The sequence below is a fragment of the Saimiri boliviensis genome, chromosome 2 (assembly GCF_048565385.1).
Source record: "Saimiri boliviensis isolate mSaiBol1 chromosome 2, mSaiBol1.pri, whole genome shotgun sequence".
Lineage (NCBI taxonomy): Eukaryota > Metazoa > Chordata > Mammalia > Primates > Cebidae > Saimiri > Saimiri boliviensis.
The window spans coordinates 15757350-15773690 of NC_133450.1; the positions used below are offsets into that span (position 1 = coordinate 15757350).

The 16341-nt window shown below is 41.4% G+C and overlaps 1 protein-coding gene across 3 annotated transcripts in view; it reads left to right on the top strand.

Moving 5' to 3' along the window:
- KCNK10 (potassium two pore domain channel subfamily K member 10) overlaps positions 1-16341 on the top strand; it is a 157340-nt gene that overhangs the window by 94399 nt on the left and 46600 nt on the right. For all 3 annotated transcript variants that reach the window (XM_074392859.1, XM_074392858.1, XM_003940914.4), the window contains one exon: positions 5609-5769. In XM_074392859.1, coding sequence (XP_074248960.1) covers positions 5609-5769 — 161 coding nt within the window. The remainder of the gene's footprint in view (positions 1-5608; positions 5770-16341) is intronic.

Sequence of the window (16341 nt, forward strand, 5' to 3'; positions counted from 1 at the left end):
CACTTCTGTGTGCAGATGCTTTTTCACAAGCTGTCATTTGTAGAAGGGCAGCAAGAGATCAGGCTCTTACCAATACCTGTGAAAAGCTGTTAGAGTTTAGTGTGTGAGGCATTTTCAGATTGAGCCACCTGACTCTACTCAGATCAGAGAGAGCGCCTCTGGTCAGGACCCAGGTGGTAGCCAGTCACTGTGTCACTTGCCTGGCAGCCTCATTTAAGGGTTGTCCCTATCAGGGTGTCAAGGTACCTGTTGGTACTTACCCAGCACTTGGATTGGATGTTTATTTCTTATTTTCATTTTTCGGAGAAGGGGTATTGCTTCATTGCCTGGGCTCAAGTGCAGTAGTGTGATCATAGTTTACCATAACCGCAAACTCCTGGCTCAAACGGTCCTCCCACCACAGCCAACCAAGTAGCTGGGACTGCAGGTGTGCACCACCATGCCAGGCTCATTTTTAAGACAATTTGTGTAGAGACAAGGGCTCACAATACTGTTCAGGCTGGTCTCAAACTCCCGGCCTCAAGTGATTCTCCCACCTTAGCCTCCCAAAGTGCTGAGATTATGAGTGTGAGCCCCCATGCTTGATTTAGATGGGATGTTTAACCCATAGGTTTGGAAAGAACAATCACCGTGGCTAACATTGACTGAGTTCTTACTAGTTAACATGCATTGTGCTCCATAAACATCATCTCATTTAATCCTGCACAACCACACGAGGTGGGTACTGTTATTAGCCTCATTTTATCTATGAGAAGACTGAGGCCCAGAGAAGTTAAATAACTTGCCGAGTCCTTCATGGTCAGTAAGCAGCAGAGTCCAGTTTCATTCACCAGGACCAGCTACATAATTTGTAGGGCCCACTACAAATTGAAGTGGGGTCCCTTGCTAAAACACCAAAATGGTTTAAAGCTGAGAGCATTAAACCAAGCACAGGATCCTTCTACGCATGGGCCCCGTGGGACTGCACAGGGTGCATATGCATAAAGCAGCTCTGCCATGAGGACAGTCTGGTGATCATAATAAGAAAGCACGCTCTTAACTAAACAAGTGAGGCTGCATGACACACAGTTGGGCAAAGATTGGACTCCGGCATGTAAACAGCAAGTGGAAGCCTTTGTGTGTGCTCCTCAGGCACAAGTCATCCTCTTTTATTTTATTTTATTTTTTTTAATTTAAAATAATTATACTTTAAGTTCTGAGTACTTGTGCAGGACATGCAGGCTTGTTACATAGGTATACACATGCCATGGTGGTTGGCTGCACCCATCACCCTGTCATCTTCATTAGATATTTCTCCTAATGCTGTCCCTCCCCTAGCCTCCCACCCCAGATAGGCCCCATTGTGTGATGTTCCCCTCCCTGCATCCATGTGTTCTCATCGTTCAACTCCCACTTATGAGTGAGAACATGTGGTGTTTGGTTTTCTGTTCTTGTGTCAGTTTGCTGAGAATGATGGTTTCCATCTTCATCCATGTCCCTGCAAAGGACATGAATTCATCCTTTTTTATGGCTGCATAGTATTCCATGGCGTGGAATATGTGTAAGTACGTGCCACATTTTCTTTATCCAGTCTATTGTTGATGGGCATTTGGATTGATTCCAAGTCTTTGCTACTGTGAACAGTGCCACAATAAACATAGGTGTGCATGTGTCTTTATAGTAGAATGATTTATAATCCTTTGGGTATATACCCAGTGATGGGATTGCTGAGACAAATGGTATTTCTAGATCTATATCCTTGAGGAATCACCACACTGTCTTCCACAATGGTTGAACTAATTTACACTCCCATCAACAGTGTAAAAGCATTTCTATTTCTCCAGATCTTCTCCAGCATCTGTTGTATCATGACTTTTTAATGATCACCATTCTAACTGGCATGAGGTGCTATTTTGTTGTGGTTTTGATTTGCATTTCTCTAATGACCAGCAATAGTGAGCTTTTTCTCATGTGTTTGCTGGCTGCATAAATGTCTCCTTTTGAGAAGTGTTTGTTCATATTCTTTGCCCTTAAATGCCAGCTTTCTCTTCATGAAGGACATGGAACTGTTTTCTAGCCAGAGGTGAACAGATCTGAATTCACCTTGAGCTCATCTTAATGCACATTCATTGCAGCCTCCCCTTGGCTTTGTCCCTGTGGAGCTGGTTGTCATTTGCTCAAAGTCACCAGAAGCTAATTGGTGGAGATGCTCCTTGGACTCCTTTGGGTTTACTTAAATCCAGTTACAATGTTCCGAGCTAGTTCTCCTGGACAATTACCCCTGTGCCATCCTGTCTCATTTTCCAGCCTCCATTGCCCCAACTGCCCTGAGAGATACCCACACCTCACATTCAACTGGATGTCCACCCATATCACTGAGCCAAATCCAGCTCCAGGTATAGAAGTCTTGTCCCTTGTCCTGGTGCTGTGGGTGCTGTGGGAGAACAGTAAAGTTTCTGGAGAGAAAATAAGAATCAACCACCTGTTTTCTCCTGGGACTGAGTTTTCCTAGAGATGTATTACTCAGAAATAATTCCTTCCCACAGAAAAGCACAGGACAAACTTATAATTGCTAACACTAGGTGCTTAGTTTGTATGTTTCACAGGTATTTAATATTTACATGTAACTCTTGCTTTGCACGTAACTCATTTAATCTTTAATAGCTGTAGGTAGGCACTTTAATAGCCCTGTCTTTCAGATGAAGAAAGTGAGGCAGAGAGATTAAGAATGTGCCCACAACCTGAGAGTTAGTAAATAGAAGAATCAGAACAAAAGTCTGTGTAGTCTCTAGTTCTAAGCCTACAGACAACTGTTACACCATACTTCAAAGTTTTACTCAAGCATTCTGGCAGTATGGGCAGGGCAGTCAGACAGATGGGGTATAACTAGATCCTCAAATCCAGGAATGTGGTCTTCCTACTGCCTCAGACAAAGCTCCAAAGTGTAAGTGCTGGAATTCTCCCAGAGTGACAGGGTTGAGGGTTAAATGGTCTCTCCTTCTAGTTCACCAATACACTCACACATGTGCCCATGCATGAGACACAGTGTCACTCAAGGATGACCTTCTATCCACTAGGCAGTGTGTCACCAAAGAAAGATGGCTGTGAATATATTTAAAGGCTTATTTGAATATTGCATCACTCATGCTCTTACCCAAGAACTTTGCTTTAATTGTATTTTAGTGTTCTAGTCAACAAACACTGAACAAACAAAGAACCAATTATGATAATAATAATACTTTGCATCAACACAATACTTTACAGCTCGTTGATTTTCACCCCCCTGCATTTTCCTTGAGTACCTCTGACACTAGGATTTGTAGAGGTTAAGTGCATCTAAGGAGAAACAGGTAGCGTGAGGTGGAATTGGATCCAGATCTTTCATCTCCTCACCTCTCCCTGAGGCTCCACGGTAAGGCACAGTGCCTTATCCAGGAGGTGGAGGTGGTCATCTCTGAAAGCTGGAGGAAGGGGGTATAGCAGTTGTCATGATTAATGAGATGCCTGTTCATCCAGTTCCAAGCCTCCATTTCTTTGCCTACGTCTGCAATATATTTCTGAGACACTTGGCAACCTATATGCCCCCAAATTAGGCAATTGTGAGACAGTTAAGCTGGGGTCTTCAGTGTTTTCACAAGTTACTTGGATGTTTCCAAGAGTCACCATAAAGATGCATAAAGTGAAACTGTAGAGGCTCATTTATTTCCTTTTCAATAGGGCTAGCTTAATGTCAGTTCAACCATTCTAGTAGGGGATGCTTGGAAAAATGATTTTGTCCCAGTTCCTGAAAAGTACCTAAGAAAAGTTCTGAGAGGTTTTTTTTTTGCATATTTAAATCAAAATCCTGGTGAATAAAAGAAATACAAGATGAGGAAGGCTAGCCTGAACACTCACTTTAGAAGTGGAAGCTGTAGTTTACATTATTTGTTATAAGAGGTTTGAATGATTCAGAACAGAAGATTGCAAAGGAAAGTAGCCAGGTGACTCATTCCCAAAGGCAGAAGGCAACCATGAGTTCTCCTGGCCTGTGGGTGGCTGAATGATGGACTAACCATCAACATCATTTTTTTATCTTGTTGAATTCCCAACCTGCCAGTAATTGTGGACCCAATAACTCACTCATTGCATGGATTCAGAAACAGGCCCCACATGAGTTACCCAGATTTGGGAGAATGGTTAGATTACTGTCTAGATACTTGTTAACATAAGATTGTAATATGAATCGGCACAAAAATGAATATTAATTTAGACTTTCATCTCCATATAAAGTATGCTAATGCCTTTTTCTTCCAGCAATACTTTAGCCTCATCCATGTAGGGTAAGCCCAATACTCATTATAGGTAAGTAACTTACGTAATTGCGATACTCTTAAGAATGTAGATGTTGGCATTTTCAAAGCACTATTTGAAATACATGTTAGCAGACCTGACTATAAAAAGATTCTCTTGTATTCAAACATCCATCAGTAAACATTTAGCACCTCATTACCCTCATGCAAGAGGTGGTTGGGAGGAAGGGCAGGACTGAGAGATGATGTGGAACCCAAATGCCCATCGATGATAGACTGGACAGGGAAAATGTGGCACATATACACCATGGAATATTATGCAGCCATCAAAAACTAGGAGTTCGTGTCCTTTGTAGGGACATGGATGAACCTGGAAACCATCATTCTCAGCAAACTGACACAAGAGCAGAAAATCAAACACCACATGTTCTCACTCACAGGTGGGTGTTGAACAATGAGAACACATGGACACAGGGAGGGGAGCACTACACACTGGGGTCTGTTGGGGGGAAATAGGGGAGGGACAGCAGGGGATGGGGAGTTGGGGAGAGATAGCATGGGGAGAAATGCCTGATATAGGTGATGGGGAAGAAGGCAGCAAATCACACTGCCATGTGTGTACCTATGCAACAATCTTGTATGTTCTTCACATGTACCCCAAAACTTAAAATGCAATAAACAAACCAACAAACATATAACCCTTAAAAAGAAAAAGAGAAAAAAGGACCAGACAGGCTAAACTTTACTGACAGTGGGGAGAGGCAGCACAAAGCCATTCCTTCCCCATTCTTTCCTGTTTTCAGGCTTCCCAGGGTGCGGTGCACAAATCATGAGTCCTTTGTAAATTTGTACTAAACCACATTTCCTCTTTAATATGGAGTTCCCATCACCCTTCAAGACAGCCACAGTCTGTCCAGGTGGAGCCCACGGGTAAGACTGTGGCAAAAAAAAAGCTCTTGTCAAATCTAAAACATGCAATGGTGATTCCTTCCCATGTGTTCCGGTGTCTCTAATCTAGACATGTCCATGATGCTTGGTGTTTCAGAAAAACGTGGTATCACTTTTTGTCGGAAATGAAAATGAAAATTCTGAGTGACCATGAATTTCCTAAAATGTGTTATTATCCAAGAAACCTTGAAACTGTTTATAAGGTGAGAAGGAAGAAAAGCAATGGAACAATGTTGTGAATTGTATACCGCCTTTGAAATGAAGTTCTACCCCCTAAAGCTCAAAAAGTGGGGAAAATGTACAAAGATTTTTAAAAAGTCTGTGAGTTCCTTGGTCAGTATGCTAATTTCTCTGCTACTCTCCTTTTTTTTTTTAAAAATATTTCTCACCAGGGTATGGGAATATTGCTCCGAGCACGGAAGGAGGAAAAATCTTTTGTATTTTATATGCCATCTTTGGAATTCCACTCTTTGGCTTCTTATTGGCTGGAATTGGAGACCAACTTGGAACCATCTTTGGGAAAAGCATTGCAAGAGTGGAGAAGGTCTTTCGAGTGAGTACTGAGTCATATTTCAGTTCTAACCACTGTGATTCAGTTGGTGTTAGCCTGACAGTATCCAGGGGGCAGTATCAGGGGCATTGTCTGCTTTTAATGGAATAGTTTAATGTTATGATGGTATTTTCTGTTTTGGCCAATAGAAGTCAAAGATCTTGCACCTAAACTCTCTTCTTTGAGTAGCTTCCTATTTTAGAGTGGTATTTCTACAATCACGACACAAGAAAGTTAAGTATGGATTTGCCAAACCAGATTTTTTGAAGACGTGAGACAAATTCAGATTACGTGGTGGCTCAAGCCTGTAATCCCAGCACTTTGGGAGGCCGAGGTGGGTGGATCACAAGGTCAAGAGATTGAGACCATCCTGGTCAACATGGTGAAACCCCGTCTCTACTAAAAATACAAAACAGTAGCTGGGCATGGTGACGCGTGCCTGTAATCCCAGCTACTCAGGAGGCTGAGGCAGGAGAATTGCCTGAACCCAGGAGGCGGAGGTTGTGGTGAGCCGAGATCACGCCATTGCACTCCAGCCTGGGTAACAAGAGTTACTCCGTCTCCAAAAAAAAAAAAAAAAAAAAAATTCAATTTATCTTTAAAGATGGAACAGGGGTTCCTCATTGTGTTTGTAATGAGGTAGAAAATTGTAAATCCATCCATTTTGTTGTTGGAACTCCCTCACTCCATTTTATTGTCAAGCGCAATGTCTTCAGGCGAATCCTGCTTTTTCCAGAAGGCTGACTTCTCCAGACACTGCTCTGGGCTTTGCAGACCACCTGGAGACAGGTGGTCTCTCCTCTGCCACCTCTCGCTGCTGAGTGCTCCTTCAGAAATGGCACCCTGATGTACTACTTCCTACTGAACTGTTGATGATTGCTACTGCCCTAGTGGGTTTTTTTCCTCTCCAGAATATTTGTCTATATTTTATTTTTTTTGAGATGGAGTTTCACTCTTGTTACCCAGGCTGGAGTGCAATGGCGCGATCCCGGCTCACTGCAACCTCTGCCTCCTGGGTTCAGGCAATTCTGCCTCAGCCTCCTGAGTAGCTGGGAGAATATTTATCTTTAAACAAGAGACAACAATAACAACTCGATGAATTTATTTATTAAAATTAAAAGTAATTAAATGATTCCAGGCATCAGTAACAGGCATGAGTGGTTGAGTGATTAAACTGGGGTTCCCAGTGGCTTTTAACTCACAGTCATTCATATGGTTTCACAGAACACTTGTTTTGCTCAGGTGTAAGGTCATTTCTGCTCATTTCAGCTCTCTTAACTCAGTACTAACCTAATTCTCAAGTCTTTCAAACCGTCCTCTGGGAATTCTTTCTTATGATGACTTAATATTTAAGAATGAGATTTTGAGGTCTTTTCTAGGATCTAGGAATGGTGGGCAAGGTAGATCAGCTGGGAGCTCTAACGCTGTGCTTTTTTTCCCCTGTAAGAACTCTCAAACTTTGAGTTCAAGGCTGTCTTTGCAGTAATGGCTTATACTTCTTTTTAGAAGAATGCAAGGGAGCTTTCAGATGAACAGTTTCAGAAGCTGCTTGAAAAGAGTAGGATGGGAGGAATGAGGCACCAGAGCTGGGGGAGCCATTTATAATCTCACTGACCCTGAGTCAGCTGCCTCAGTTTACTCATTCACAAAAGGGGATAAAATTTAAATCTACTTTGTCAGGTTTTGGTGATAATTAAATGAAATAATGTGTGGAAAAGAGCTTGTCACAGGGCAGACATATAAAGTCCAGAGCTTCTGTGTATCTCTCCAAGAGAAGCCCTCGTAGGCAGGCTAGCCACTCCTTCGGGTTTCACCTGAGAGCTCTGTGGTGTGTGATTTTTTCTGGAATATCCCACAGCCTTTGCTCCTTAATGCTGGCTGGCTGGTGGCCTCATTAGAGCATGCACTTGGGCTCCTCAGTAGTTGCCATGGAAACCGTCAGTACTCAGCTTCCCTGATTTTCAGATGTTTAGGTCTTCCTAAACCAGACATGGCAGCCCTGTCTCTAAGAACTGTTTTGAACTTCTTGAAGGCACCCTCTTAGCTGCTGCCTGATGGCCCTCTGACTTAGAGAAGAAAGAATCTGGTGGATTGAACACTCAGAACCGGATTCAGTTGGGGAAATGCCTGATCTGGCATTTTTATTTTTATGTGGCTTCTTTAGATCTCAGTTTCCTTATTTGTAGAAGAAAGGATTAGACTAAAAGTTTTTGAAATCCTCCTTAGCAGAAAAAATTCTAGTTACTATATTCAAAATGACAGAAGAGGTTGCAATCATTTGGACATCTGCTACTAAATTTAGGGGCTTGGCCTTCCCTAATGAATTTAGACTGCAACTAGAGTGTACGGTTCTCCTTCCCCTTGAAGCTGCCTGTCCAATGGATCATCGACAGATTCTGAGACAGAGACTTAGAAACCTCACATTTCATCTTTATGCTGATTGTCCACTCAGCTCCTTGCAGCACCATCAAAGATCAGGCTTCTTTTAAGAAGACGAGACAGTTGCGTATTGTTGAATGGGCAGCGCACAATGAATGCATTTGCTGAGTGTTGGAGGGTGCTATTGGAAAAGGTGACCAAATTCCAGGGGGAATGTTAGCGCACTTCCTAACTGTACAAACAACTGAGCCTGTAGCAGTTTGCTTGCTGCATGTAGAGTTTTGGAAGAAAATCTCAGAGTTTTCTGCCATTGATTTAAACTGTATTTAAAAGTCCAATTATGTTTAGGTGGTTATTTGAGAAGTGAAAATTGTATAAACTAACAAAGCTTGGGGTTGTGAATTTTTAATTCTCATGGGGGAAGGTTTATTTATTTATTTCATCTGCTCAATGAGTGTTAAGCCCTTCTCTTGATCTGTTATGTTTTCTCCCAGCTTTTAGGAAGAGAGGATTTATTGTGGAGTAAAAATAAAATCTAAAGCTGGCCTTGTACTAGGCATGTACTAGGCTCACACTTGTAATCCTAGTACTTTGGGAAGCTGAGGCAGGTGGATCACCTGACATCAGGAGTTCAAGACCAGCCTGGCCAACATGGTGAAACCCTGTCTGTACTAAAAATATAAAAATTAGCAGGGCATGGTAGTGCATGCCTATAATCCCAGCCACTTGGGAGATGGAGGCATGAGAATTGTTGGAACCCAGGAGGTGGAGGTTGCAGTGAGTCGAGATCATGCCACTGCACTCCAGCCTGGGTGACAGAGCAAGACTCTGTATCAGTAAGTAAAATAAAATAAAATAAAGTTGGTCTTCTAGATGCCTGAATCCTGAGGTGACCCAGGTTTGGGTCCTTCCAACACATCCCAGGTCTGACCCTCATTTAAAAGAATTGCTGAGGGGTGTTGCATTACGTAGAAATGCTTTTGGTTGCCGAGTAATAAATTGGAGTTTTTGATGGCATGAATAAATACAAATTCTTTCCTCTCCTCTGGAGTTCAGAACTAATTGTGAAATAGAGGAATCAGAGATCAAAATGCCAGCTTTATTACTTACAAGCTGATTAGAGAATACAGTTTTAGCTTTGTTTCCAAAAGGGCTTATAATCACTTTACCCCGAATTAGGACTTTGCTGCTGCATTAGTTTTTCTATTGTTGTGTAACATATGACTACAAACATAGAAGCTTACCACAACACTTTTAAATGGCCTTCTTGCACCAGTACTTAGAATGTTTCATTTTGCTCTCAGAAGATGTTCAGAAACAAAGGAAAGGTAAAAGTTAAGGTGCTGAATTATTTACAGAAGTGCGTAATAACCAAATCTAAATGAAACTAAAATAAGAATGCTTATAATTTTCTTTTCTTTTCTTTTTTTTTTCAAATAAATATGAGGTTTCACTACATTGGCCAGGCTTATTTGGAACTCCTGGCCTCAGGTGATCTGCCCTCCTTGACTTTGCAAAGTGCTGGGATTACAGGTTTGAGCCACCATATCTGGCCACACAAAATATTTAATCCAGGTGTGCATACCAAATAAAATATTAAACTAGATGTACAGATAGAACCAAAAGTGAATTCACCAGAAAAGACATGCCACAAAGACAGAATGTAAATTCTGTAGAAATCAGAGTACTTAATGCAGAAGGATACTTTTCTTTATATCAGAAAGTGCTTGCCAACCAACCAACCAATCAACCAGCAAACAAACAAATACACTTTTCATGGACCCAAAAGGGATGCAAAATACTTAAGGCAGCCTTTTAGCCAAATGAAATCACATGTAAAGTCAGAAAGAACTCACCAAAGGGAGGGAGTCTGAGAATCTGAGAGAAGATTCATCCAGACAGAAGAGGAAATGGACAGAAGCAGAGAGCAGAAAGGGCTCAGTCAGTACTGCAGTTAATTCCAGGGACCTCTTATTTCTCTGAGGTGCACTCACTTTGATCCCACTTCTGACACCATTTATGTCACCCTAAATAATGGAGAGAGGCCCATTGAAAGAAAATGGTATTTATTCAGGAATGGGCACTGCAGTGGTAACATACCTGCCACTTTAAACTATGTGTGCATTCAAGGAGGTAAAGCAAGAAAAAAAAAAGTTTTTAAAGGAAAAATAAGGAGGTTACATAATTGTTTTGAGATAATGATCCTTGGCCACAAGGATCAATTACAAGGGTGATGCCGGTCCAAGTTTGGATAGGCGGTTGCTGGGTAGATGTCTTCACAGAAACACTTTTCTGTGTAAGGGGCTGTGATGGCTTTTGTGCAAGGTTATAGTTTTTGCATTCTTTTATGATAGCTCTTGTAATCAGGCATTTATGCATTAGAACACTTCCTTCCTGGCTTTCTGTGACTCTGTTTCTCAGGGTTTTAAGCACAAGTAATCCCATTTTGATTCTGACAATTTTCATACTCCCAACATTGATTAATAATGGGTTAAGAATTTGGACCCTTATCTCACAAAACAAGAAGCCTGGAGGTATGTTGATTCAGGCTTGTGCTGTCAGCTACATGATGTCAGGTGTTTCCAGATTTGTTACTCTATTCTTTCTGGTCTGTTTTCCTTGGCATGGTGGCTCATCATCCTCAGACTTGTCACTCACATTGCAAGATGACTGCTTCATGATCAAATAGCATGTTTTCACCCAACCTCATATCAGGAAATACAAAAGGAACTCCCTTAAAATTTTATTTTTAGAACAGTTGCATATTCACAGCAAAATTGAGAGGAAGTACAGAGATAACCCATATCCTCTTGCCCCCACACATGCATAGTCTCCCTTATTATCAACATTCCCCACCAGACTGGTACATCTGTTACAATTTATGAACCTGCATTGACGCATCATTATCACCTACTCTCCATAGTTTTTATATTAGGGTTCACTCTTGGTGTTGTAGAGTCTATGGATTTGGACAAATTTATAATGACCTGCATCTACCATTATAGTATCCTCTATAACATTTCACTCTCCTAAAAATCCTCTGTTCATCTGTCCTGCTCCCCTATGCTTGACAACTACTCATGTTTTTATTATAGTTTTGCCTTTTCCAGAATGTCACTGATATGGTTTGGCTGTCTCCCCACCCAAATCTCAACTTGAATTCTATCTCCCAGAATTCCCATGTGTTCTGGGAGGGACCCAGATGGGGCAATTGAATCATGGGGGCCAGTTTTCCTGTGCTATTCTAGCGATAGGTGAATAAGCCTCACGAGATCTGATGGCTTTATCAGGGGTTTCCGCTTTTGCTTCTTCCTCATTTTTCTCTTGCTGCTGCCATGTAAGAAGTGCCTTTCACCTCCCACCATGACTCTGATGCCTCCCCAGCCATGTGGAACTGTAAGTCAAATTAAGCCTCTTTTTGTTCCCAGTTTTGGGTATGTCTTTTTCAGCAGTGTGAAAACAGACTAATACAGGCATGCAGTTGGAATCATACTGTATGTAGCCTTTTCAGACTGGTTTCTTTCACTTAAATATGGATTAAAGTTTCCTCTGTGTCTTTTCATGGCTTTTGCCCATTTCTTCTGGGAGCTGAATAATATTCCATTTTCTGGGTGTACCACAGTTTATGTATCATTCACCTACTGAATGACATCTTGTTTGCTTCCAAGTTTTGGTGATTATGAATAAAGCTGCTATAAATCTCTGTGCACAGGTTTTTTGGTTGGACATAAGTTTTCAACTCCTTTGGTTAAATACCAAGATGTGTGATGACTGGGTTGCATGGTAAGAATATGCTTAGGTTTATAAGAAGTCACCACACGGTCTCCAAAGTGCCTATACAATTTTGTACTTCCACAAGCAATGAATGACAGTTCCTGTTGCTCCACATGCTCATCAGCATTTGCTATTGTTGGTGTTCTGAATTTTCTCAGTTCTAAGTGTGTAGGGGTATCTTGCTTTAATTTACATTTCTCTGTAAGGTATAATGTGAAGCATCTTTTCAGATGCTTACTTGCCATCTGTATATCTTCCTTGGTGAAGTATCTGTTAAAGTCTTTGGCTTTTTTTTTTAATTGGGCTATTTGTTTCCTTATTGTTGAGTTTTAATGTATGATGTATTATTGTTATTATTATTTGAAACAGAGTCTTGCTCTGTCACCCAGGATGGAGTGCAGTGGCATGATCTTGGCTCACTGCAACTTTCACCTCCCAGGTTCAAGTGATTCTCCTGCCTCAGCCTCCTGAATACAGGTGTGTGCCACCATGCCTGGCTAATTTTTGTATTTTTAGTAGAGACAGAGTTTCACTATGTTGGCCAAGCTGGTCTCGAACTCCTGACATCAGATGATCCACCTGCCTCAGCCTCCCAGAGTGATGGGATTATGGGTGTGAGCCACGGTGCTCGGCCATATTGTGTATATTTTGAATTAGTCCTTTATCAAGTATATACTTTCCATCCTTTATCAAGTATATCCTTTGCAAATATTTTCTCCCAATCTGTGGGTTATCGTTTCATTCTCTTGATAGTGTCTTTAACAGAGCACAGGTTTTAATTTTAATGAAGTCCAGCTTATCAATTATTTTTTTTCATGGAGCATATGTTTGTTGTTGTACCTAAAAAGTAATTGCCAAACCCAAGGTCATCTAGATTTCTTTCTATGTTATCTTCTAGGAGTTTTATAGTTTCACATTTTACATGTAGGTATGTGATCACTTTTAAGTTGATTTTTGTGAAGGGTGTCAGCTTTGTGTTGCAGCCATATCTTTTGCATGTGTAGTTCGGTTGTTTCTGTGCCATGGGTTGAAAAGATGATTTTTTCCTCCATGTTGTTGCCTTTGCTCCTTTGTCAAAGATAAGTTGACTATATTTATGTGGTTCTATTTTGGGCTTTCTATTCTAGTTCATTGATCTATTTGTCTGTTCTTTCTCCAGTATTATACTATCTTGATTACTTCAGCTTTATAGTAAGTCTTAAAGCTAGTTACCGTCAGTCCTCCAATTTTTTTCTTCTTTTTCAATATTGTGTTGACATCGGCTCCTTTTATGGCAGAAAAATCTTTCCCAGAAGTTACCTGCAGATGTCCCCTTCCGTCTCATTGACCAGAATGAGATCACATTTGCATCTACAAGGGAGGATAGAAAAAGAACTATCGGACAAAGGACAATAGTATTGCCATGATGGACTTAGACCAGTGATTCTCAAAGTTTGGTCTCTTGACCATAGGCATCAGTATCCCTTGGCCCATCAGCATCAGCATCCACTGGAAACTTGTTGGAAATGAAAATTATTGGTGGCAGGGATGGGGGGTGCTGGAGCTCAGCAATCTGTGTTTACCAAGCTCTCCAGGTGATTCCAATGCTTAAAGAGTAGAGGAATCATGTTTCATATCTTGGGGCTGAACACATCACTGTAATGAACAAAATTAGCATTCTGTCAGCAAAGAAGTTCGGGTAAGCAAATGAGAATGTCTTACATGGATGTCGATTAACTCCTAGCCATAGAGACCACTCATATGGAAGATGTCTTCTCTTCTTCTTGTCATATATCCCAACAGGTGGCTGTTGGGATCCTTGAATCAATCAGGATAAGCCAGCCTATCACAAACAGCTTACTCCCACTCCTGCCAGATCTGCTGGAACCCAGGCAGCTTCTCAGGCTCAGGGGTTAGTTAGGGCCGGGGAAAGAGCTGAGAGCTGCACACTGGCTCTTCAGAGCACTGTCCTTCAGGTAGAGCCCATTGGCCCAAACTAGTTACCAGGCTCCATTCGTAGCTGCACAGAGAGTTTGGAATGCATTATTTTATCTCCAAGAATAGTAGTAGATGGTAAAATCGGTGAGCACTAGTATAACCATATACATATGCCCTGAGATGTGCTCGTGAGTCCCACTCTAGGGTGACCAGCATTTCAAAAATTGAGGTCCAGGAAGTTTGTGCATCATTCTTTGGGGGGAACACTACTATTGTACAACTCATAGATTTCACACCTGAGAAAATGGAATCCAGGATGTGACTTTCCTGGATTCGTACAGTGAATTGGTGGCAGGACCTGGATTAGAACCACTAATCCTGCCTTAATCTCTTCCAGGTGAGCTGAAAATATTAATGTCAGATATATTAATCTATATACCATGAAATCAATGTGGAGTTTAGAATATTTTAGTATACCATGCTAATTAAAAATAATTCCTCTTAAGTTCTCAGGGAAATATCTGGGCAGTTAGCATCCCAAATATCTGCTTGTTTGGGATGGAGCAGGGCTGACACTGGATTCTGAAGCAGGTTTTGGAAGCAGGCGGCCTGTTTCTCCCCTGCTGTGGGCTAGCTGCCTTGCTGGGCTAGGCTGACTGTCACTTTATAGGATGCTATAGGAAAACCAGTCAAATTTTGGACTGGAGCTCATTTTCTTGCTCCAAGCTGGACTTTGGCCTCTGGTAGGAAGTACCTGCTTCTTTTTATCCGGCTAGGATCAGCAGGCTTTCTGATACTTCCTCTAAAACCAAGGGACACCTTTTTTTTTTTTTTCTTTTCCTTTTTTGGCTTTCTTCCCCCCAAAGATATGGCATAAATGTTTATTTGCTTATGGTTCCAAATGATTCTGGGTGTCACTGACACATAATGAAACATTACCCTAGACTTACCAGTGCCAAAATTACTTGGAAAACTTAGAACAGGCCACTATTTAAGACAGAGGTGATGGCAATCTCAAAGTGCTAATAAGTTTGAATTAGTGGACTGATCAACCACTTTAGATTCCAGGAAGGGGCATATGGCAGAAGCCAAGGACTCCAGCAGGGCTCTGCCATGTGCCTGGCATGAATCAGGGAGAGGTTTTTAAGAACACAATTGGCAGGAAGCTTCTGTTTCTCCCAAGGCATCTTTGCGCTAGCATTCAGCAGCAAAAGGTTAACTTAAAATAATTATTATTTCAAGGGCCAGGTGCAGTCGTCCACGCCTATAATCTCAGCTCTTTGGGAGGTAAAGGCAGAAGGATTACTTGAGCCCAGGAGTTCAAGACCAGCCTATGCAACATTGTGAGACCCTGTCTCTGAAAAAAAAAAAAAAATCAAGGTGAGTGCGGTGGCTCATGCCTGTAATCCCGGCACTTTGGGAGGCCAAGGTGGTGAGATCACTTGAGGTCAGTAGTTCTGGAACTAGGGAACCAGCTTGGCCAATATAGTGAAACCCTGTCTCTACTAAAAATACAAAAATTAGCTGGGCATGGTGGTGTGTGCCTCTAGTTCTAGCTACTTGGGAGGCTGAGGCAGGAGAATTGCTTGAACTGGGGAGGTGGAGGTTGCAGTGAGATGAGATTGTGTCACTGCACTTGAGCCTGGGAGACAGAGTGAAACTCTGTGTCAAAAAAAAAAAAAAAAAAAAAAATCAAAGAAATTACTTGGGTGTGGTGGCGAGTTCTTACAGTCCCAGCCACTCAGGAGCTTGAGGTGTGAGGATTGCGTGAGTCCAGGAGGTTGGCACTGCAGTGAGCTAGGATCACATCACTGTACTCTAGTTTGGGCAACCCTGTCTCTCAAAATTTTTTTTTCAGTAAAATGAAAAATAAAAATTATTATTTCAAACAGATCAAAATCCTTGTTTTAAAAACTAGGTGTTATTTTCAGCATTGTGGGTTAAACTACAGTTTTCGATACATACTGGTAATGAGAATGTTCAGGGGTCTTGACTATGCACATTAGCTTTGTACCCAAAGGGGCAGGGGAGGAGGGACGAGCGGTAGGCTGAGGCTTTAGTTTAAGAAATGGCTGCCTTTCAGTAGTGTAGAAAAGACATAAGATTGGTGAACTTCAATTTATAAGTGCCCATGTGTCTCTGGACTGTCTGCCTTTATAACATGTCTGCTGTCGTACATACCATATTATAAGTTCCTGACAAATAACTCAGTAGACTTAATGTTGTGTGTTAATGTGAGCTTATTTTGTTTAATCAGAAATAAAACCCTGGTTTTAATCTAAACAATTGCTTTCTTCCTTTTCCTCTGGGGCAAGAAGTTAGGAAGTAATTATTTTAAAATGCAAATAATTTTAAAGCTTTATCAACCAGGTCTGTCCCAAATTAGTTTAAGGATTTTTCTGTAGCTTTAATGATAGGTCCAGGATGTACGTTTGGGGTGACCTACATATATGACATCCACAAAACGACTACACAACATTTCTTAATGACAGCCCATGACAGTTT